The sequence below is a fragment of the Pinus tabuliformis genome, chromosome J (assembly GCF_031772625.1).
Source record: "Pinus tabuliformis cultivar Carrire ecotype Pingquan chromosome J, CPIR1, whole genome shotgun sequence".
Taxonomy (NCBI): domain Eukaryota; kingdom Viridiplantae; phylum Streptophyta; class Pinopsida; order Pinales; family Pinaceae; genus Pinus; species Pinus tabuliformis.
In genome coordinates, this window is record NC_142295.1 from 1,563,391,862 (window position 1) to 1,563,417,412 (window position 25,551).

General features: G+C 39.1%; 1 protein-coding gene across 1 annotated transcript; it reads left to right on the forward strand.

Moving 5' to 3' along the window:
* The first annotated feature begins 17,914 nt into the window (after positions 1-17,914).
* Positions 17,915-21,002, forward strand: LOC149233467 (UPF0481 protein At3g47200-like). Its single transcript, XM_089376746.1, has 2 exons — positions 17,915-20,430; positions 20,544-21,002. The coding sequence occupies exon 1, from the start codon at positions 18,073-18,075 to the stop codon at positions 19,606-19,608; it is 1,536 nt and encodes a 511-aa protein (XP_089232872.1). The 5' UTR covers positions 17,915-18,072; the 3' UTR covers positions 19,609-20,430; positions 20,544-21,002.
* The last annotated feature ends 4,549 nt before the right edge of the window (positions 21,003-25,551 follow it).

A 25,551-nucleotide genomic window follows, 5' to 3' on the forward strand; every position in this document is an offset into this window, starting at 1 on the left:
TTATATTTAGGTGAAACCTATGGGCAAAATACTATGGGACAAAATGGACTAGATTGTTATTAATACCATGCAAAAAAACATTATTAACCCTAATATTAGTATTAATAAAAATAAAAATGGCACATGGTATTGACCCATGGTATTCACCAAAATGGCACATGGTATTGACCCATGGTATTCACCTGGAATGTAGCCTATTTAAATGGGGGAATTAAACCAACATAGATCCATCTTTACTTTGGATCTACTAACCCCTGAGAGGTATAAAATATCGTGATATGCAAACTAGCATAGAGTGAAAAAATATTTGATCCGATCAAGAGTAAAAATGGATGTTGTAATTTAATGTATGTTAAACATTTTAGCTTGGTTAAAATAAAAAAATAAAATAAAAATTAACTATTAATTTTATTATTTTTTATAAATTACTATTAGTAATTTTTAAGCTCCAGGTTTATGATAACCCATGGTAATACCATGGTATTCATGTGAGCATAGACTATTTAAAGGGGAAATTCTATCATCTTAGATCCATCTTAATTCTAGGTCTACCAAGTGCTCAGAGGGATAAATATATTTCATCCCCCTAAGAGTGGTAGATGTGGAGTTAAGATGGATATAGGTTGGTTTTTATCATAATGAAAATATTAAATAGACTTAGGAAATTATATTGTAAAAACATTTTAAGGTGAATGGTTAAATCATAGACATTGGACAAGTATATTTGTATACTTCTGTTTTAAACTGAAACAAATCATAGCTAAAAGGAATGGATTGATTACACTAGTCATCCTTCTATAACTTTCCAACATATGCTGGAGTAAACAGATTGTGATTTGGGTAATTTTTCTAATTGCAAATAGGAACATACTTGTGTATTGGCAGGGTGGTTACGAGTTCCCTAGAAGTGATGAATTTGAATTTTTCTTGGTTTTATATATAGTATTAGGTTTTTTCTCATGCTTTCTGTGAATGGCACGGGTGAATTTTATCCTACACCTACTAGGTTATTGATATGTAATTTCGGTAATTTTGATTTCAAAATATATTTTAAAGAAATGCAATGATTTCATTTGTGTCTCCAATAAACACAAGATTTTTTAATTGAGTAAAATATTCGCCATGCATGGCGAGAGATTCGCCAAAAAATTATATATACATATCATATTATTGATAAAATTGCCTTCCATTTTTCCTATATACCATGGAGATTCGCCCGTTTATTATACATGTAAATTTAGGGGGGATTCTTATAATTTTCCCTGGAAATTGTGGAATTGAAATGCTAATCTACGCTTGAAGAAATGAAATTGCGGAATTGAAATGCTAATCTATGAAAGTAGGAAATGTCTAATCTACTTTTGCGGAAATGAAACTACAGAATGGAAATGAAACAATCTACTCTACGCTTGCTGAAATAAACTACTTAGCAGAAAGTTGCAGTAGAAAATAGAAGAAAAGCGGAAATCGCCAATACTCTGACGCTTCCCCAGCGATGGCGCCAAAAAGATGGTGGGCTCCAGTATTGCAGCAATAATGCTGCAACTCCTAGGGCTCCCTTCTTTACTTTTATCAACCCGATAATCCGTAACAAACTTGGAAGCGATGGTGCTATATGCACAAGTACTAGCTCTTGTCGCAGCTGTCACTTGATCAGCTGGCACAAGTTTGCTAGGAGCTTAAGCCAACTTCTATGAGTTCTTAGAGGAAGCTTTTAACTGTGATGGACAAAAGCTAACTCAAAAGAGGCTAATCTACTTGCAGAAAGAAGCTGAAAGGTGAAAGGAAATGCAAACCCTATCAAACCCTAGTTTTACCGACTAACCCTATTGGTGCAAGAAAAGAGATGAAAGTTGTGGAAATGGATGCCATTGACTCTTGGAAAGGTAAAATGCATGTGACTAATATAATTCTGAAGGAAAATATGGAAAAAACATCTTTTTGTATTTTGAGTAATCTTTCAGAATTATTATGCATGTGTTTTAACTATTTTTTACTGTGCAGAGGTTGATTGGCGAAAGGAAATGCTTTCAGGAGGTTGGGAAGGTGAGAAGAGGGTCTAAGGGGTCCCTAGCACCGTTCCGGAGAGTTTCACAGTGATTAGATCTCGAAAAACTGCTCTTGTGAACTTCTACAGGAAGTCTACAGGGGTTCTACAAGATGTTCTACAAGATGTTCTGAAAGGGGATTTTGGAGGGTTGATGGTGGAAGATGGGTGAAAACGTGGAAATGGAGGTTGGATGAGGATGTGAGGAGGTATAGGACCTGGTAAATTTGGCTAAGGAGTGAGGAAGGTGGTTGGATTTGTTCAATGAGGGAAGGAGTGATGTTGCATAAGAATGTAGGAATTAGGGCAAATTGGGAAAGTGTGGCAAAGGAAGGGAAGCAATCTTGGATTAGGGGTTGGAGCAGGTTGTATGATGGAGGGAGGATAGGTAGGGAGGTATTACAGATGCTCTGCACATTATTTCTCAAAACTGATCAACAAAGACTAAGAAAACCAAAGATCTAGCTATTTCGACCTAATTTGACCTAGAAACCATAAGCATGTTGAAAATGCAACAAGATGATGGAGCTTAGTGAAAAGAAGTCGCCTTCACTAAGTGGGCCCATAGGCTATTTTTGGTGTAAAGTCTATTTTTAAACTTATGGATCATGGTCTATGAGTTGCAGGATGCTATTTGTGGATGATTGGTCATGTTGGTAAAAATAGATGGACTTCTATTTTTAAACATCTGGGTGGAGTCTGTTTTTAGACTGCCAGTCTAAAAATAGAACAGTCGAATATTATTAGCTCTTAATAATATTTAGACTATAAACATTATCTTATCCTCTTGGAGCACTTCAGTTCAAGCTACAGATGTGGCACATGCAACTGTCAGAAGGAAATACGCTTTTCTTATGGGTCAGTTGAGCTATTGCATGATGGACTTCAGTTAGAACTCAAGTGGTTGAGTTTGGTGGAGTTGATTGAGGAGTTGATGGAGTTGTGTTCAGTTTGACTTAGTTGAACTAGTTGTATTTAGTCTAACTATAGAATACACTAGTGATGAGTGATGTGAATTAATTGTTAATTAATTCACTAATTATTAACTCATAAATCAACTAAAGAATACATCAGTTAACTCAGTGCATGGACAGTTTAGTGGAGACAAGTGTTAGAGGTGAGTGAAAGGGCAAGACCGCTGTCAATTGTGACTATAGTTGTGCATGAGATTTGCACAATCAATGGATTGAGTATTGCCAATGAGGATTGCGTGGTTCAACCAAGGGAAATACGAGTTTGGATCAGCCATTCTCATCTATTCTCATGCAGGATTGCGCAATAGAGGCAGGCAGATAGCGGAGGAGATTTGAACCTGTGATTGATTCAGATATGAGCTAGTATGTGTGTAACAGGTGGAGATAGTACTGAGTAATTGTGAGGAGTATTGTACTATGTATTGTTACATGTTCTCAATCATTATAATATACAGATAGTGTGGGGTTTTCATCTGTATGCTTTCCCCGGGTTACATAGTGTGTTAATGTGTGTATGCGATTGATGTTTCATTGTTTTTAATTCCGCAAAATTGATGATCAACATAGAGGAGGTTATGTATTATGCATGCATTCCGCAATAATGTATAATCAGGATAATCTCTGCGAATAAGTGTCATATTATTCAAAATTTCTACATGGTATCGGAGCAGAGTTGATCATCAAATCTATTATTCAAAAAGTGATTACATTTTATGTTGAGATTGCAACAAGATGATGGAGCTTAGTGAAAAGAGTCGCCTTCACTAAGTGGGCCCGCAGGCTATTTTTGGCGCAAGTCTATTTTTAGACTATGTCTATTTTTAGACATATGGATCGTGTCTATGGATTGCAGGTTGTTGTTTATGGATGATTGATCAAGTCGGGAAAAAATAGATGGACTTCTATTTTTGATGAAAGTGTGAGTGATCACAGTGTGAGTGATCAAAGTCTATTCTTAGACTGGCTGTCAAAAATAGAAAAGTCAAATATTATTATCTCACAATAATATTTGGACTATAAACTTAATCTTATTCTCTTGGAGCACTTCAGTTTGAGCTACAGAGGTGGCACATGCAGCTGTCAGAAGGAAATACGCTTTTCTTATGAGTTAGTTGAGTTGTTGCATGCATGACTTCAGTTAGAACTCAATCAGTTGAGTTTGGTGGAGTTGATTGTGGAGTTGATGGAGTTGTGTTCAGTTTAGCTTTGTTAAACTGGTTGTATTTAGTCTAACTAGCAAATAGACTAGAGATGAGTTGGGTGAATTAGTTATTAATTAATTCACAAGTTATTAACTCATAATACAACTAATGAATACATCAGTTAACTCAGTTGCATGTCAGTGCATGTTCAGTTCAACAGGGACAGGTGGTAGAGAATCAGATTGCTATCAGTTGTGACTATAGTTGTGCACCATATCTTGCACAATAAAGGGATTGAGTATGCCAATGAGTTTGCTCACGTATTGGCCCACATTATAGCTTGTGCTCACGTCCAACAAAGTGTGAGTGACTATTTTGCAGGTGAAAAACGAGTTTGGTGAGCCATTCTCATCAGTTCTTGAGCAGGTATTGAGCAGTGGAGGCAGGCAAGCAGTGGAAGAGATTTGGAGATCAGATCTGAGCTGTATTCTGTGTAACAGAGGTGGAGATACTTGTGAGAAGTATTATGCTGTGTAATGTTACATGACTCAATCATTAATATACAGATAGTTGGGGTTTTTAGCGAGATGCTTTCCCCGGGATACATACTGTGTTAATGTGTGAATGCTCTTGATGTTTTATTGTTATTGATGCTGCTATATTGATGATCAACATAGAGGAGCTTATGTATTGTGTATGTTTTCCACAATAGTACATGACCAGGATAATCTCCATTGAATATGTGTTAAATTATTCAAAATTTCTACATGGTATCGGAGCGAGCTAGATAATTGTAGGAAAAATTTCTACATGGTATCAGAGCTGCTTGATTTGTAGAAGAGATTTTTACAGGATATCAAGCGAGGATTGATCATCGGATCTATTATTCAGAAAGTGTTTACATTTTATTTCTTCAGGCAGAGTTTGTAATCGGGCCAGGTAGCCTCTGGATTCATCCTTCCTTTTGGAAGGTGAGATATCTGGTGAATGCCCATACAGTCAATCTCTGTACGAGAAATATTGTGTTCTCACGAATTCTAGATTGGAAGCAGTTGAGTTGGAGCTGGTAGAAATTCGAATTTGCAGCAGTGTTGTTGAAAATGTCTTTCAACGGATTGCAAATGTTATTCCAAAGCAAGAGCGACCTGGTGCTCAAGGATAAACTCAGTAACAATAAAGGTGAGAATGGATCTTCATCAAAGGTATCTGATGAAGAGAATTGTGCTTTGGCTGCCAAAGCAAAGAAGGGGAAGAACAAGAAAGCTTCTCAGTCTGGTGCGAAAGGCAAGAAGCAGGATATGTCCAAGGTGAAGTGTTTTCACTGTCACCAGCACGGACACTATGCCACAAATTGTCCGCAGAAGAAGAAGAACAAGCAAGCTGCTGGATCTGTAGGGGGAGAGGCCTTAGCTTCTCAGTTTGAGCTTGATTTTTCATTGATCGCATGCTTGGTTTCAACTGTGATGGGATCAGTGTGGTTCTTGGACAGTGGTGCGTCTTTTCACATGACGGGAGATAGAGATTTGTTCTCTGATCTGGAGGACAAGGATCTTGGAGTGCACATCGAGATGGGCAATGATGGTAGATACAGTGCGACTGGTATCGGTACCATTTCCTTTGAGAGGGAGTCTGGTAAACCCTTTGTATTGAAGGAAGTCATGCATGTTCCAGGATTGAAGAAGAATCTCATCTCAGTGGCGATGTTAGAAGACAAGGGGTATGATGTTGTTTTCAGCAAGGGAAAGGCCTTCCTGCGCAGCAAGACAACTGGTGAGACCCGGAAGATAGGGGTTCGAGTGAGGAACCTTTATCAGTTGCATGTAGATGGATGCGCAGCAATGGCAGGCAAGGCAGAAGGATTAGTGAGTCGGGATGATGGCGAGTTGTCGCACAGGAGATTGGGTCACCTTCACCATGGAGCCTTGAAGATACTGCAGCAGATCACTACAGGGCTTCCTAAAGGCACACTTGCGTAGTCAGATCAGTGCAAGGAGTGTACTTTGGGGAAGTTTGTGAAAGCCACCTTTCACGAGAAGGATAGTCGTGCCACGACGATCCTTGAGAGAATTCACACAGACGTGTGTGGACCTTTCTCAGTTGCTTCGATAGCAAAACACAGGTATTATGTGATTTTTGTTGATGATTTCTCTCGTAAGTGCTGGATCTTCTTCATGCAGAAGAAGAGTGAGACATATTCAAAGTTCTGTGAATTCAAAGCACTGGTCGAGAAGGAGTCAGGGAAGAAGGTGAAGGCTCTTAGGAGCGATAATGGTGGTGAATAGATCTCGGATGAGTTCAAGGATTTCTGCAAGACAGAAGGGATTCGTAGAGAGCTCATAGCTCCCCATAACCCACAGCAGAACGAGGTAGCTGAGCAGAAGAACAGAATGATTGTGGGTGCTGCACGGGCAATGTTGCATGATCAGGGCCTACCCCTTCACTTGTGGGCGGAAGCATGCAATACAGCAGTTTATGTGCAGAACCGTTGTCCTCATAGGATACTTGGCATGAGTACACCCGAGGAGGCTTATTCTGGTAAGAAGCCTGATCTTTCTCATTTGAGGATTTTTGGTGCTAACGTTTACATGCATGTGACGAAGGATGCCAGGAAGAAGTTGGAGTCGATCGCAGAGGTTGGGATATTTGTGGGGTACACTGATACGCCCCACAACTATCGTGTGTATTTTCCAGACAGTGGTAAAACTGTTGTGCGACGGGATATAAACTTTCAGGAGGAGAAAGCCATGAAGTGTTCGCTTGAGAGGGAGCTACACTTGCATGCAGATGAGGAGCTATTAGTTCCTAAGGATGAGCTTCAGGATGTGGATCAGCCACAGGACGAGGTTCATGGAGTGGAAGAGACCACTCATGCAGCGCCAACCATCAGAGGGTGAAAGCGCTTGACAGAAGCTGAGCGACTAGCTCAAGATGCAGAGAAAGTTGTAGAACCACCTACAGCCCAACGCAGGCAGAGACAGTCACCTGATCGGTACACTGGATACATGGCTCTTATGAGCAAGTGTGTTGTGACTGAGCCATCCTCTTTCGAGGAAGCTGTGGAGGATCCTGCATGGGTAGACACCATGGTGGAAGAGTATGATTCTATTGTCAGAAACAGTGCATGGGAGATTGTTCCTAGACCCGAAGGGAAATCAGTGGTGGGTTCAAGATGGATCTACAAAGTTAAGCAGGCAACTGACGGGAGTGTGGAGAAGTACAAGGCAAGATTTGTTGCCCGAGGCTTTTCACAGATTGAGGGGATCGATTATGAGGAGACCTTTGCACCTTTCACAAGGTATTCTTCCATACGGACGATTCTTGCTCTCTCAGCGCAGATGGGATGGCACATTCATCATATGGATGTGAAGACTGCGTTCCTCAACGGAGTCATTGAGGAGGAGGTGTACATTAAGCAACCTGAAGGCTTTGAAGTCTTCAGCAGCGAGTCGCATGTGTGTAGGCTCAAGAGAGCGCTGTATGGGTTGAAGCAAGCACCACGTGCTTGGTACACACGGATAGACAGCTATTTCACAAGACTTGGATTCTCCAAGAGCGAGGCGGATCCGAACCTATACCAGATTGTGGTGGAGGGTAAGTTGCTTATCATTGTACTGTATGTTGATGATTTGATTCTAACGGGTGATGAGCTGTTGATACTGTCATGCAAGAAAGATCTTGCTACAGAGTTTGAGATGAAGGATTTGGGCCTCCTTCACTATTTCCTGGGATTGGAAATATGGAAGCGCAGTGGTGGACTGTTTGTTTCTCAGGGCAAGTATGCTCGGGAGATACTGGAGAAGTTCAACATGCATGGCTGCAAGCCTGTTGATACTCCTCTTCCTAGAGGTTGGAGGAAGGAGGATGCCACTTCGAGAGAAGAAGTGGATGCCATTGTTTATCGACAGTTGGTGGGGTCGCTGATGTATTTGGTCAATACACGACATGATATATGCTATGCAGTTAACCAGCTTTCACAAGCTATGGTTAAGCCTACCAAGCTCTTCTGGAAGGCGGGCAAGCATGTATTGCGCTACTTGAGAGGCACATCGGGATATGGTTTGTGGTACAGACAGGAGGATGAGGTGAAGTTATGTGGCTTCACGGATGCAGATTGGGCAGGGAGCCCAACAGACAGAAAGAGCACATCAGGAGGGGTCTTCAGTATTGGATCGACAACAGTTTCTTGGTACAACAGGAAACAGAGATCCGTGGCACTCAGTTCAGTGGAGGCCGAGTATATGGCAGCAAGTTTGGCTGCATGCGAGGCTATATGGATGAGGAAGATCCTAGTTGGTTTGTTCGATTCTCATTTGGATCCTACTGTGATTTACTGTGATAACCAGAGTTGCATTAAACTCTCGGCTAATCCTGTATTTCATGATAGATCTAAACATATTGACATCAGGTACCATCATATCAGAGATTGTGTGCAGCAGAGGATCATGTTACTTTCGTACATTCCAACGGAGGATCAGGGTTTTGATATTCTGACGAAGGCTCTCACCAGGAGCAAATTCGAGTACCACCGAGGCAGGATAGGGGTTGCTGATAATCCATATCTTGTCGAGAGGGAGTGTTGATATTGCAACAAGATGATGGAGCTTAGTGAAAAGAGTCGCCTTCACTAAGTGGGCCCGCAGGCTATTTTTGGCGCAAGTCTATTTTTAGACTATGTCTATTTTTAGACATATGGATCATGTATATGGATTGCAGGTTATTGTTTATGGATGATTGATCAAGTCGGGAAAAAATAGATGGACTTCTATTTTTTATGAAAGTGTGAGTGATCACAGTGTGAGTGATCAAAGTCTATTTTTAGACTGGCTGTCAAAAATAGAAAAGTCAAATATTATTATCTCACAATAATATTTGGATTATAAACTTAATCTTATTCTCTTGGAGCACTTTAGTTTGAGCTACAGAGGTGGCACATGCAGCTATCAGAAGGAAATATGCTTTTCTTATGAGTCAGTTGAGTTGTTGCATGCATGACTTCAGTTAGAACTCAATCAGTTGAGTTTGGTGGAGTTGATTGTGGAGTTGATGGAGTTGTGTTCAGTTTAGCTTTGTTAAACTGGTTGTATTTAGTCTAACTGGCAAATAGACTAGAGATGAGTTAGGTGAATTAGTTATTAATTAATTCACAAGTTATTAACTCATAATACAACTAATGAATACATCAGTTAACTCAGTTGCATGTCAATGCATGTTCAGTTCAACAGGGACAGGTGGTAGAGAATCAGATTGCTATCAGTTGTGACTATAGTTGTGCACCAGATCTTGCACAATAAAGGGATTGAGTATGCCAATGAGTTTGCTCACGTATTGGCCCACATTATAGCTTGTGCTCACGTCCAACAAAGTGTGAGTGACTATTTTGCAGGTGAAAAACGAGTTTGGTGAGCCATTCTCATCAGTTCTTGAGCAGGTATTGAGCAGTGGAGGCAGGCAAGCAGTGGAAGAGATTTGGAGATCAGATCTGAGTTGTATTCTGTGTAACAGAGGTGGAGATACTTGTGAGAAGTATTATGTTGTGTAATGTTACATGACTCAATCATTAATATACAGATAGTTGGGGTTTTTAGCGAGATGCTTTCCCCGGGATACATACTGTGTTAATGTGTGAATGCTCTTGATGTTTTATTGTTATTGATGCTGCTATATTGATGATCAACATAGAGGAGCTTATGTATTGTGTATGTTTTCCGCAATAGTACATGATCAGGATAATCTCCATTGAATATGTGTTAAATTATTCAAAATTTCTACATGGTATCGGAGCAAGCTAGATAATTGTAGGAAAAATTTCTACATTTTATTTCTTCAGGTAGAGTCTGTAATAGGGCCAGGTAGCCTCTGGATTCATCCTTATTTTGGAAGGTGAGATATCTGGTGAATTCCCATACAGTCAATCTCTGTACAAGAAACACTTTGTTCTTACGAATTTTAAATCAGAAGCGGTTGAGTTTTGAGATGGTGGAATTTGAATTTGTAGCAGTGTTTTCTTGGTGTCAAAGTTGAAATGTCTTGCAACGGATTGCGATTAGAGTATGCTCATGAAGGCAGCTCGAATTATATTGCATGGAAAGACAGGATGGAGGCGGTGTTAGATGAAAATGGGTTGAAGGATTTCATAGAGGCTGAGGTCCCAAAGCCTACTGATGCTGCTCATGTTGAGGTTTGGCAAAAGAAGACAGCAAAGTGTCGAAGGATTCTGTTGGAGGGCATGAAGGATCACATTGTATCCAGCCTGCATGGAAAGGCTTCTCCATACTTGATGTTGAAAGCGTTGACATATTTATTCCAAAGGAAGTTGGAACTCAAGGATAAACTCAGAAACATTAAGTGTGAGAATGGAGACAGTATGCCCAAGTATCTCACAAAGTTCACCCAATGCCGCGATGAGCTGGGAAGTGTGGGGGTGACTGTCGATGATGAGGATTTGGTGAGCTTGGCTCTCCTTGGTCTTCCGAAGAGTTGGCATTCCTATCAGGACTCTGTCAATGGTCGGGAGAAATTGTCAGGATGGGAGAGACTTTGGTTGGATCTTGTGCAAGAGGAGATCAAGCGGAATACCAGGGACAGATCTTCATCAAAGGCATCTGATGAAGAAAATTGCGCTTTGGCTGCCAAAGAAAAGAAGGGGAAGGAGAAGGTTTCTCTTTCCGAATCCAATTCTTCCAATGATGGGAAGAAGGTTGAAAAATCAAAAGTGCGATGCTTTCGTTGTCATGAGGTGGCCCATTATGCTTCAAATTGTCCACGGAGGAAATCCAAGAAGGGATCCGGGGAAGGATCTGAAGGTGAAGCACTTGCTTCACAGTTTGAGTTGGATTTCACACTCTTTGCATGCATGGTTTCATCCATGGTGGGAAGTGGTTGGTTTCTTGATAGTGGAGCTTCTTTCCACATGACCGGTGACAAGATTTTGTTCAGTACTTTGGAGGAGAAAGATCTCCAGATTCTCATAGCGATGGGTAATGATGAGAAGTATAGTGTCTCAGGTGTAGGCACGGTTATTTTTCAAAGGGAGCATGGAGCTCGCTTTACCTTGATCAATGTCAAGTATGTACCAGGACTGAAGAAAAACTTGGTGTCGATCGCAATGCTGGAAGACAGAGGCTATGATGTAGTCTTCAGTAAGGGAAAGGTTTTCCTTAGACACATCATCACTAGAGAGGTGAAGCAGATTGGTTCACGGGTCAAGAACCTGTATGCTCTTGAGGTTCAAGATGCATGCAAAGCCTTGAGCAGCGAGGCAACTAGTGGAGACTTGGTGGTTGAGAGGAAGCTTATATTACCTCTCAACATGCAGAGCTAGAAGAAGTCTCAAACGATTGTGGAGGAGCCACGATTGGTGCAGCAGCTTCAGGAGGTTGTGGAGCAGCCACAATAAGGGAAGCTGAGAGGAGATCGAGTAGAGACATCTACTCATGCAGAGACCTCCAATAGGGGGAAACTTGGAGCCAAGTGGGCAGAGGGATCGCATGCAGCCATACCTCCAGGTAGGAGGTGGGGTGATGTGGATTGATTGTCCCAAGGAGGAAGGGCAAGATCCTTGAGGTACCCAACCTCTTGGATTAGACCTTGCTATGAGAGCCCCGATGTGGAGTAGCAGGAACTGACTGATTGGGTAGAGACAGATGCGGATGGAGCGACAGAGAGAGCGACAGTGTTGGGAATCCCAGGACAGCGCATATCTAGCAGGTTGCAGTAATGCGAGAGGCACAAGTGTTTTGCACAGTGCTAGCTGGCACAGAGAGGTGTGCAATGGTGCGAGATGCATGGAGATGTTGCAGTAGCGCAGATGTCAGAGAGGGAGCACTTGTCAGCAGCAGGTAGAGCTTCAGCATCAGAGTATGTTCCTAGCCCAACAGAGTGGTCAGTTGGGATTGTTTTTGTTCCAAGTGTTGTTGGAGCAACTGGACCGAGCAAATGTGTTGCATGCAAAACATTCCAGAGTTGTAGGATAGGGGTTGCAGATAATCCATATCTTGTTGAGAGGGAGTTTTGAAAATGCAACAAGATGATGGAGCTTAGTGAAAAGAAGTCGCCTTCACTAAGTGGGCCCGTAGGCTAATTTTGGTGCAAAGTCTATTTTTAGACATATGGATCATGGTCTATGAGTTGCAGGATTCTATTTGTGGATGATTGGTCATGTTGGTAAAAATAGATGGACTTCTATTTTTAGACATATGGGCGGAGTCTATTTTTAGACTGCCAGTCTAAAAATAGAACAGCCAAATATTATTAGCTCTTAATAATACTTGGACTATAAACATTATCTTATCCTCTTGGAGCACTTCAGTTCGAGCTACAGATGTGGCACATGCAACTGTCAGAAGGAAATACGCTTTTCTTATGGTTCAGTTGAGCTATTGCATGATGGAATTCAGTTAGAACTCAAGTGGTTGATTTTGGGGGAGTTGATTGAGGAGTTGATGGAGTTGTGTTCAGTTTGACTTAGTTGAACTAGTTGTATTTAGTCTAACTATAGAATACACTAGTGATGAGTGATGTGAATTAATTATTAATTAATTCACTAATTATTAACTCATAAATCAACTAAAGAATACATCAGTTAACTCAGTGCATGGACAGTTCAGTGGAGACAAGTGTTAGAGGTGAGTGAAAGGGCAAGACAGCTGTCAGTTGTGACTATAGTTGTGCATGAGATTTTCACAATCAATGGATTGAGTATTGCCAATGAGGATTGCGTGGTTCAGCCAAGGGAAATACGAGTTTGTATCAGCCATTCTCATCTATTCTCATGCAGGATTGCGCAGTAGAGGCAGGCAGACAACGGAGGAGATTTGAACCTGTGATTGATTCAGATCTGAGCTAGTTTCTATGTAACAGGTGGAGATAGTACTGAGTACTTGTGAGGAGTATTGTACTAAGTATTATTGCATAATCTCAATCATTATAATACACAGATAGTGTGGGGTTTTCAGCTGTATGCTTTCCCCGGGTTACATACTGTGTTAATGTGCGCATGCGATTGATGTTTCATTGTTTTTAATTCCACAAAATTAATGATCAACGTAAAGGAGGTTATGTATTATGCATGCATTCCGCAATAGTGTATAATTAGGATAATCTCTGTGAATAAGTGTCATATTATTCAAAATTTCTACAAAGCATGATGAACAGAAGTTTATTGGCAGCAAATCATGTAAAACAACTATGGAAACCAAGCAAGAATGGATCTAAGCATGTAATAACAATTGTTACTAACTTTTTCAACTAAGAATCTAACACTAGAAATTGCATGAAGAAGCAAGAACAATGTTTTTATGGCAGCAAGGACACCTTGGTCTCAGCTCATGGTCCCAAGGTGGGAGAGGTGAGATCAAGGGTTGCTTGATGGCCTTTTTCGAAGATATTTTCTGTTACCAACCTGATAAATCACTTGAAACATGAACAACTATTTCAATCATTGAGAATGAATTAAGTAACCAAGAAAAATTGTAACCTACTAGAAGAAATTATTTGAAGGCAGCAAAAACATATAACCGTACACAGAGGAGATCCTGGCACTTGGGTTGGGCCCAACCCCAAAAGCTACAGGCTCCTAAGAAGAATCTTAGAGCTGAAGCAAAATGAAACTGATCTCCATTATTCAGAAAATGACCATGTCACAAAAAAATGTTTACAGCAAAAGCTCCAAAAATGAGCAAAAACAGAGCAGCACTAGAGTGCAAACCTACTCACTAAAATCTAACTACAATTTAACTAAAATCTGACTAAAAACCGACTACAAACCGACTAACTACTGGCTAACCAAAATGAGGCCCTAAGCCTTCTCATTTATAGAAATTGAGGACCCCAACAGTCCTCCTAAACTTTAGGGACTCGACTGCCAAAACTTGCAGTTAACAACAACTTTACTAGGCCTTGCTCGGCTACCCTTGTGATAATCAATGTGGTGGCCCTTGAACTCTGAGCTGCTGGTGGAGAATTCGAGGTAAGGGCTCATAAATGAAGGGGACACCTTCCTACAAATCCTCTCCCTTGTTCTTCCATGAATTTGGCTGCCAAGTGCTCATTAAACCTTTGATTTTGTCTCCAAATTGACCAAAAAAACTGCATAAAGCACACATTAGACTTGTTGGCATAATGACTAACCCAATTCACTCTATTAGCATAAATATAATAAAAACATGCAATAAACTAATGAGAATGGTGGATTAAGTTGAATTAGGAGGCTGAATGAGCCCATATAATTACTCATTTCTGGGGCTCATCACTCTTTGCCTTCCGATCCAACTTCTTCCATTCTTCATCGGACACTCCTGTTGGTTTAGTACCTGGATCTGCCATGATCCACTGATCTTTATCCACCAACAGATCCTCCATCTTGAGTTTCCACAACTCAAAACTCTGACCATTAAATTTCTCGACCTCTATCTTTCCACTGCTCGCCATATTCTTTCACCATCGGAATCGATCTCGCAGATCTCCCACTGACCAGGGTCTACCACAAGCCCGAGCGAAACCCCTCAATAAAAAAGGCGTCCCCTTGAAGCCAAAAAAGCTCTAATAACAAATGTAGGTTTTAACCCCGTACAAAAATTACCTGCATACAAATTCTAGAAACACAGAAAATAAAACAATAGCAAGAGCATAACATATAAAACACATATACACAGAGATTTCCCCCTGGATCCCAAAATCGGGACTACCAGCTTGATTTTTCATTATATCCCTTTCAATGTCACAATACATATTTATACATGCCGAAGCATCCAATACCATGGACTGAAAACCATCGCTTCCAAAACCATGGACCGAAAACCATAGGTAGGTTCGTCCAACCTAATATAGGGTCCAAAAAAAAAATTCCCGGGGCGCTACCCTAGACCCCATAGAGGGGGGCTACCTGCCCCCCTCAAACCCCCCTGATGCGCAATCGACACAACAAAGGGGGGGCTGCGCCCCCGCCCCCCGGTTCACTATGTAGGTTAGTCGTGGAATGAATATAACACAACCCAACAACCACAACCCAAAGCACTTAGACTCTTACTCTATGCTTGAACCATTAATACTCATATATATTTTCTCTTCACTCTCTTTACAACTTAGAGCCTCGCTCTATTTATACAATCCCATGGTCCGCGGACCATGGGTAGGCTGACATGACATTACATTACATTACAAAACTTAGGGCAGACAGCCCTATGACTCAACCTATACTTCGCGCTCCGCGCCTGCAATTCGTGGAGTCTTACAATACATTTGACCCAAAACTTGGGCTTTGAGCCCCAAAACATGCTGTGGGGGGATCCGATGCCCAACACTCCATGACCCTGCAAACCCTGGTAATATCTTTCAAATGCATGTATTAACACAATGTTAACTTCCCCTTATATTTGCATGGGGGTCTCTTGTGGGTGGCGAAATTGTTTCATTAGTTGGGGTGGCGATGATGGCTTTGCCAAGTTGTGTGGGTTCTTATATACACCTTTCCTATAGTCCATTTTAGTGAAAATTTTGTTTCCTTATTGTTCTCATCTAGTTCTTATGTTTTATGTCATTGTCACATTCACTATCTCTTGGGCTTCTTTTTCTTGTTCCAAATATTTTTGGGAGGGTAAATGTATTTCGTTCTCTTCTTCCATAGTATAGGAACAAGCCATCCTTTGAATTGGTGGCAATTTTTCCAACCTCATCATTTCAAGGCTCAAACCTATCAAGGATATCCTTTAATTGACCAGTCTCGATGTGTGGGGTATAGTACCCAGGTTAGTTTTCTGTTTGGTTTTAATAGGGTGATTTAACCTCCCAATCTAATACGCTCAAGTCAATCAGTCTTGCCTTCTGTGTGTTTTTCTCAAGTTCTAGTTTCTTTTCTCATAGAGCTTGGGGAGGTGTCGAGTTCTTAGGGTGCTTTCTTGTTTCAACTAGGGTGGACATCTGGGTGGTCAATTTTCCACACACCTCCTTACATATTTTTAGATGATATCTGGATAGTGGGGTTCATTTCATGGCTTATTAATGTCAATCCCTTACCTAGTTTGCATTTGTTGTATCATCATTTCTCTACGGTGTCTTACTATTGTCTCTCTTCTCTTATGGCTCCTCAGGAAAAAAATGTCAAGTCACAGAGGATGAATGAAAAGTTCCACTTCCTCATGTCGGCGATTCTTTGGTTTGGAGTTTGTGGTGAATTATTTTGACTCCATTCCTCCAGAAGTAAGGAAGAAAATTCTCCTCCTAGAATCGAAAGAATTTGGTGAAGGGTCTTATTTTTCACATTCGTAGGTTGTTGGAGACAGCCTCAAATGGATCCCGAATCCAGGAGGAAGCGCCGACTTCGTTTTCTACATTCCATAACATCACATTAGCAAATGTAGAATCTGCTTCGCATGCTTCTTCAGAACAAACAAGTAGACAACTACAAATTGTTTGCAGTTTAGGAAGATATTAAAAGGATTATTCATAACATCTAGTTCAATCTTGATGACCTTGGGACTAGATTAGCAAGGGTAGAAAACTTTGTAGTCTCCAATTCGAAGACCAAATCAATAAAGGAGAATGACACCCCTGTTATCATCAATGGCCCACCAATGAATGCTTCACCTCTGGTAGCCATCTCTCCACAAGCGAACTCATCGCCCCACTTTCTAGTTATAGACTAAAGTTTTTAATGGATTCTTCAGTTGTAATTCTAGTATGGACGTTTCGCATGGTGGTATGGTTTTTTTCATATTACTGTGGTTCTTTCTCTAGACCTTCTACGGTCTTTCTTTTGTTCCAGCGATCACATCTCCTTTTATGTAAGACACATGGTTAAGTCTAGTATCTTACTATCATGTTAAGTCTAGTATCTTACAGTCATGTTAAGTATTCTCTCTCGATGGTTAAGTCTAGTATCTTACTATCTAGTTTGAAATTTTAATGGCTTTTTTGTATACCTAGTTAAGGCTTTGCATGGTTAAATCTAATATCTTACTGTGTACATTGAAATTTTAATGGTTTTTGTACACTGATCTCCTTCGTGAATCTTTTGGTCAAGACAACATAATTGTTATCAATGTAATACTCTTTTTTATTAATGGAAATCACATGTGGAAGCTTAAAAAAAAGAAATCTAGACAAAATATACATATATAAAAACAAATAAACAAACATACATACATACATTTTACCACTACATAAATGAATTAGTGTAGCCTTTGATTTTGCTAATAAAATAAATTAAGCAATCATCACTATTCAATAAATCACCTTTAGCGAAAGCCAAATGGAAAATTATGTGAATATATAAACCAAAGAACTCTAAACTAGGTATTTGCATATTAATGCTTGTGTGGGTTTAGTCTACACTTTAAAATTTCCAACTTTTTAAAATTGCACAAGTATGTATTTTTAGTTTTTTCCAAAAATAATATTAACCTACATAGATTAAATATAAGTAGAACTTGGGCATTGGAATCGTTACACAAAACAGAATGATAATTGTGACTTGAGTTTTTATGATAGACCTAGTTTACCTAAGCAATTAACTATGTTATATTATTAAAAAAAAAAAAAATCGACATCCCATCTTTAAATATAACGCAACAATAATCGACCACAAAAATAATATCTCTTTATAAGGCAACAATAATCAGCAACCAAAACTTATATATGACAACCACATTAACTAGTTAATTTTTACACTATTTATCCTGTACCTTCTCTCAGTGGTACGAGAAGAATAGTTGTTGCAATTTAGAATGAAAATTAGTTGTCATGAATATGTAGACTAGTAGTTAATTCCTGTAGCCCGTGAGCGGTAGTTAGCTGCTGTAGTAGCTGATTGGCAATGATAAAGAGGAGTCGCTTTTGTAGTGTGTAACCATATGTTGAAGCGTTACACGCTGTCATCATCTTCCTCTGTTGTTCTGCTAATTGTTCTCATAAAATGGCTGCATCCTACTCCCACCTCAAGAGTGACGATGGACAGATGTCGCAGGAGACGCAACCGATGGAATCACGTAAGTGGAAAGAACCGCAAGGAGAGTGTAGCGTTACAGTTGAAGAGAATCCCGTCCGAGTTGTATCCATATATAGAGTTCCTGACATCCTCATGTCGGACCGGGCAAAAAGGGAAGCATATGTTCCCACAAGAGTGTCGTTGGGTCCATATCATCACGAAACTGAAAAGCTTCGTTCAATGCACAGTCACAAAGAAAGAGCCCTGAAAAGGATGACGATCAGGTTCAATGATATTAAGCACCTTCGCAATGATCCAAATAATATGGGTTTCTTAGCAGCAACAGAGGAGATCATGAATGTGCAGAAAAAAATCAGGGACAACTATGAAGAAAACATCAATTGGAATGAAAAGGACCTGGTTGACATGCTAACTTTGGATGGTTGTTTTATTCTAGAAATATTGAGTACTCTGAGTGACAACACATTACCAGAAGATGGTAACTGCTATGAACCTCTTTTTGAGAAAAAGAAGATTCTTTATACTGGAAGGGATATACTGAACGACATGTTGAAGCTCGAGAATCAAATCCCGTTCATCGTTCTCGTAAAGCTACTAAAATTGCAGTGCAGCTCCACGGATAGTGATGCAGAGAACAAGCTTTTCAAAATGATGCGTGAATCGTTCTTGCCCCTCTTCTACCCTTTCGAAAGTAAAATGCCAAAAGAGCGCCGATGGTCCTGGCCTCAACCACATCATCATCTTCTTGATTGGTTGCGCATATGCATTCTTTCTCTACCTTCCGATAATGGCGATGATATGCTCCATGGTCACATCGAACATTCCCATAATGGAGAGCATGCCCAGAACGACTATATGAAGATCCCCGGCCAAGACGAAGAGAGCGGAAAAGACAATGCAAAGGAAGACAGCAAGGGTAGAATCTGCAATCGGGATAAAGATTCCGGCCCATATGATCATATCCATCCCGCAATAGAATTAGAAAACGCTGGTATCAAATTAAAGCGATGGGAGGAAGGCAATATCGCAAATATTAAATTTGACGAGTCGAGGAACACAATTTACCTTCCTCGCATCACTGTCGATGACTCCACAGAGATCCTATTCCGTAACCTAATTGCTTTTGAGATGTGTAAACCATCTGAATTCAATGATGTTGCGAGTTACGTGGGTTTAATGGACCAGTTAATCGACTCCGAAGAAGACGTGGCTTTGCTCAGAAAAAGGAAAATCATTACAAACCACCTCGGGAGCGACGCAGAAGTTGCCAAGCTCTTCAACGGTCTATGCAAGGGAGTCACTATCAATCTCGAAGGTGCCTTCCATGGACTGACAGAAAAAGTTCATAACAATTACAACAATATATTAAGGGTCCAAGTGGCTGACCTTGTGAGGGAGTATTTCTCTTCTCCGTGGAAAACTGTAGGCCTGTTGGGAGGAATTGCTCTACTGTTGCTCTCCATTGTGCAGACCATCGTCGCCATACTGGCATTATATAAGTAGCCCCCCCTTTTTCCTTTTCCCTAATGATTTTTTTCAGTAATGTGACTCGTCTCTGAGCCCGAGGTTTATAGTTATTTTTAGTGATTTGTATGCTGTTGGCTATAGCAACGGCTGAAGTGTGTGGAAAAGCTGAGTTCTGTATAACAAGCTTTTCAATGTTTTTCACGTTATTTTACTACCTATGTTTGGTCTGGAAATTATGGATTCTGGTGATGTTGATGTTGGAGATAATGCTCACAGTGTGCTGAGTTTAGGTTTCTCAAAATCCATAGTAATGTCTCCATCATAGAAAAAAAAAAAAAAAGAGTTTCTATTTGGTATTACAAATGTATGAATGTTTTTCCATGTCAACGTAACTTGTGATTTATCTCAGTATTTACTGCTCCGGCCATTTGTAACGTTTTCTGGGCAACCAACTTGTTGTTTTTCTCGGTGATATTATTGGCTCGGTCCTGTCTACTCCGGGTTCATTAACCTACTATTACCTTCGAAAAACTCCCAACTACCCGCGATCTGCAAGTGGGTGATCTGGATTGACATTTGGCGTTTTTATTAATTATACGTTGATTATCTGTACGCTTGGTGTATTCTTATTGCTCTGCCCTGTGCGTGGCACGAGCAGGCTCGTTTCTGGCAGCCACCATTCTTCCCACGGTTCAGAACTCTTCTCGGGTTATGTCAACCATATCTGGTTTGATATGCTGTTTCCTTGCGTTGGCGCCGGGTCCATTCCACTGTTGTTTACTGTTGTTTGTTTTCCGTGACCTGTTCTGTTATTGTTCCAGGACCCAGAATGGGTCTGCTCAACTTGGTGAGGCCCGGGTGAGTATTCTGGTTTTAATTATTGGAATTTTCTGCCGTTGAAACTTCTTCTTGACAGGCATCTTCCTTAACTTTGTTTAACTAATGGTTTGCTATGATTCTTCTGATTGTAGGACCCTTCTCTAGGACTTCGGAGCTATTCGCGACTGTTGCGTGGTAAGCATTTACCAGACTCGTTGCCGAAATCCCGGGTAAGGGGTTATCTCCAGATTGAGGGTTTTTCAGCTGGGTTTAACTCCCCTGCATAACTGGACAAGGTTTCTTTGATTTCCACTGAATTTCTAAGTTTGTCTCCCGGATAGCTCGCAGTCTATTGGGTTTAGGAGCTTATGTAATTTAACAGCTGTGTGCCATAGAAGTTTGAAACCCTTGTGCGGCATTAGCGTGGAGGGTTTGCTTCCAGTATGAGGCTCGGACAGTAACTATTCTAATATAATTTATGCTTTAAACTTGCCAGGGTTTTGACCCCGTGGCGTACCTGGTTGTTTTATGTACTTCGATGTATATTGGAATTATTCCTCCAGGTTTAACCCGAGAAATACCAGTCATATTCACCAGTGAATTTATTGTTTTTCTTTATGTATCCATTTTACATGTCTATATATGCATATGATTCAAGGGTTTTGAAACTGGTTGGCAATCGTCCAAGCTACGGCTGTTATATATATATTTCCATTTCATGTGTATTTCCTTAAATCTTAGTTTCTTGTTCGAAACATAAGAGAACACGGCTATAACAGCCTCTGTCCCGATTCTCCGTTCGTTCTTTTTTATGAGTTGTCAAGAGTTTCAGGGAACCGACCCTGTCCGACAATTATTTCGCACTTAACCTTGCTGTTATCAGAGAATTTTCAAAGGTTGATATCTTTATCTATCTATGTTTCCTTGTTTTAACAGTTAACAAAGATTAGACATAGCATAGTACTGCATATCAGTTGTTGCTTTTGCAGATAGCAGAATTTGTTGAGGAGTGTCACCACTGTTTTGATGGTTTCTACTGTTATTATTATGAGAATATTCAACTATATCACCAACTAATTGTTTGAGGAATAGAATATAAAGAGTATATGGTAGAATTTTATGAGATGTAACTTTACATAAAAATGAGGAGGAAAAAAGAATTCCAACCTTCCAGATATGCTAAAATTTACAATGTAAAATGAGATAAATTTACATAAGCTGCATATCAATTTGTGCTCTAAAATGATGAGAAATGAACACATAAAACAAAGAAAGAAAGGGAAATTAGTTTTAAATGATAGGAAATTAGCACACAAAACAAAGAAAAAAAGGGAAGTTAGTTTGAGGATGAGACATTAGGAGTGGAGTGGAGGCAAACCCTATAATTTCACATGAAAATTAGAATATGTGCACCATGAGATGAGTGAAATTATATGGAGGTGACATGATAGCCATGCTCAAGGTAAAGGGTAAGGGTACTTTAAAAGATGACTAAGGAGATATAGCAGTTATTGACTATAGATTTACTATTACATATATGGGAAAGAGGACCACAAATTATTAGAGAACCTACAAACTTTTAATGTAGGATGGAAATGGAAAATGTAATTTAATCAATGCTACCTTATACTAGCATTTTTGGGTAGAAATGGAAAATGTGATTTAATCAATATTGTCTTATACAACATTTTTGGGTTGATTTCACTAAACTAGTTTTTGCTACAAGTTGATGATGTATAAGTCATTTGTATTTGTATATCTATGTTAACAATTTCACCACGGGTTATTTGCAAAGCTCTGTAATGGGATAAAACTTATTTTCAAAAGGTTATGTAATAGGATAAAACTTTATTTTTAAAAGGGTTGCTTTCTTTAGTTGGGTGGAGTCCTCATAGTAGCCCTCATGACTTAGGTAAAGAATGATACTTAATTGAGTCTAATTGGAATTAATAATAACAATTGTGCACAAATAATAATGTGGATGTGTACAAAAATAAAAAATAATATGGTGTATAAATTAAATAAAACATAAATGATTCTCTAGAAATGTCTAAAATACAAAAAGTTCACCTATGAGGGACTATATAATTTTTTGTACAAGACTTACAATGAAATACTTTTATTTTAATCTTTGACAATTAATTTGATTTTCAATTTGGTTATTCAAAAATTTTGATATTAAAAAAAATTAAAATAGAAAATATGTAATCATTATTAATTATAAATAAATAACAAGATTCAATAAGTCATTTGTGTGTTATGGTCATTTTGTATTTTTTCTTCTAATAAATATATTAATTTGTGTTATTGAAGGGTAAATTTTTACTCAAAATTTTATTGGTGAATGGTTAATTTGTTATCAAAACATCATTAGTGAAGGGCAAAATTTTAAACATAACTTTCTTTGATGGGTAATATGAAGATCCAAAACGTCAAATTTTTTTTATTGACGGGCAAAGAAAAATCCAAATTCCAACCCTGACCCCACCTCTCCCCATCCTTTCTTTCGGGACCCCACCTCTCCCATCCTTTCTTGCAGGACGGCTGTCCTCCGCAATCTTGCAAGACCGCTGTCCTAAGCAAGATATCTGCACCTAGTGCCTTACAAGACCGCTGTCCACCGTTGTCCCTGCACCTAGTGCCTTACAAGACCGCTGTCCACCGTTGTCCCTGCACCTAGTGCCTTACAAGACCGCTGTCCACCGTTGTCCCTGCACCTAGTGCCTTACAAGACCGACCGCTGTCCCTGCACCTAGTGCCGGGCTATCTGGTACTCACCAGACTTACCCATTTATTTTTATTTTTTTCTTTTTCCTCTGCAGCTCCTCAAAGCGCAGAGTAACCTTTTTCCTCCCCTTTTCCCAACTTGCCAGCTTCCAGTGTCAGAGGTTGCCAGCCAACTTTTTTTTCCAAGAGAACATTTCTTATTTATTAAAGAAAGTAGTTGTCTATAACGCGACTTTATAACGCGACTTTTTGAAAGCCTTTCCGACGGGTTTTTCCGGTCGAAATCCGGCAGGAATTTATTGGAATCACAGGTTTGATAGCTAGTTTCTGCACAATGAAAGCGTCCCAGGGGTTTTCGAGGGTGCTGAATCCAAATATGCAGTTAAAAAACCATTTTAACTGCAACAAATCAAGATTTAACCTCAATTTCTTCCGCCGGATTCCGTCACCGGAATCTCCAAAAAATAGCATTATAGACAACTCCATAAAGAAATAATAAAAATATTATTAAATTTCAAAACAATTAATAATTTCATATTCCATATGAAATTAATATTCAATTTTTAATTTCATATTCAATATTCAATTTTGAACAACAGTAAAGTCAAATATTTACATTTTCCTGGCCATTACATGACTCGCAATATAGATGCTTTGGAATTTCAAGTTCACGTGGTTTGTGTGCAGTAAACATTATTCCAGTGTCCGGTTTTTTACTTTCTTTCACGTGCATCACCAAAGTGTAGTGAAATCAGTCTCTTTCAAATTATTTATTCACTCTCTACTACTACGCTCATCTTCCGAATAGGTGCCTTCTTCATCACTTTTACTTACAGAAGGCAATCAGACGGAATCTCGCGAGTGCGCTGTGCCTTCCATCATTTTATCATGCTCCTTCCAAAATAATAATAAATAAATAATTGGTTGGAATTATCCATCGTTCCCTTCCATGAAGCAGTGATGGCCAAGAAAATAGTTTACACAAGGACAGTGCCCAACTCATGCTCAGGTCGGCAGCGGGTAAATACAACGTAACAGCCAGCTGTTAAGAACTTGTGCAGAATTTGTCCGTGAAAATGGCAGTAAAATAGCTGGCAACAGCACGGCCATACCTCCTCATTTTTATATAGCCGTTAAAGAAAGAGATTTACGGTACCATTAAACTAGGGCGCCACCAATATGTATCCGAAAACAGTTTAATTGTGAGTGCTGCAGGGATATATAAATGATGTTGACTGTTTAACGTCATCTCCACGGCAATGAACATATGAGGAAAAGCTGGTTGTACCTTTAAAGCGAGATGCCTGCAGGCTGCAACAGGCGAAGTGAATTGGGCTTATCATACTGGCCTCCTCGTAACAAGCCACCCTGGTGGTGTAGGCAGGCCGGCCCTCATGAGTGTACACGTGAACGTCTATCCGCCCAATGCCTGCCCATCTGGATTGAGTGATTGGACTTGATACATTTGTTCCTTTGTCTCATCTATGTTTTATATTAATTCCTTCGTCTCATCTATGTCTTATCCTCCTGCAAAGTCGTCAAAATGCGGCAGCAGTGGCTGTGATGCCTGACACACGATACCAGTGGTTAAATTCGATGGGTAACTCCCTTTTTACCTGTTATATTTTGATTTTTTTGGTTTCATCTGTGTTATATTAATTCCTTCGTCTCATCTATGTCTTATCCTCCTGCAAAGTGGTCAAAATGCGGCAGCAGGGGCTGTGATGCCTGACACACGACACCAGTGGTTAAATTCGATGGGTAACTCCCTTTTTACCTGTTATATTTTGATTTTTTTGGTTTTTTGTATTGGATTATTTATATTTAATAATAAAATTCGAAGTAATTATAACAAAATTTGTTGGGTTATTTTTTTCAATAATCATTTTTTTTAATCACTTTAAATAAATTCAGTTAAAAATAGTATTTTATTAACCTTTATTTAATTTTAACAATTAAATTGAAAATTTACTAATTCTTTTTGTTTGAATAATAGTTTGTTTTCAAGGATTATTCAAAATAAACAATTAAATTGAAATTTTACTAATTCTTTTTGTTTGATTAATAGTTTGGAAAAATTAAATTAAAAATTTACTATTTTTTTTTGTTTGATTAATAGTTTGTTTTCCAGGATTATTCAAATTTAATAAATTTAATAATGAAATTTAAAGTCATTATAACAAATTTTTTATATTATTATTTTATTAAAGGAAAAAATAATTAATTTTCTCCATCACCTAAAATAAATTTAATTAAAAATAATATATTATTGATATCCATTTAATTTTTATAATAATCCAATTAATAAATAAATTAAAAATTTACAAAGTTTTTAAAAAACATTTATATAAAATTAATTTCCCTATAATAATTAGATTGATAAATAACTTAAAAAGTTACAAATACTTGAAAATTTTATTCCTATAAATTATA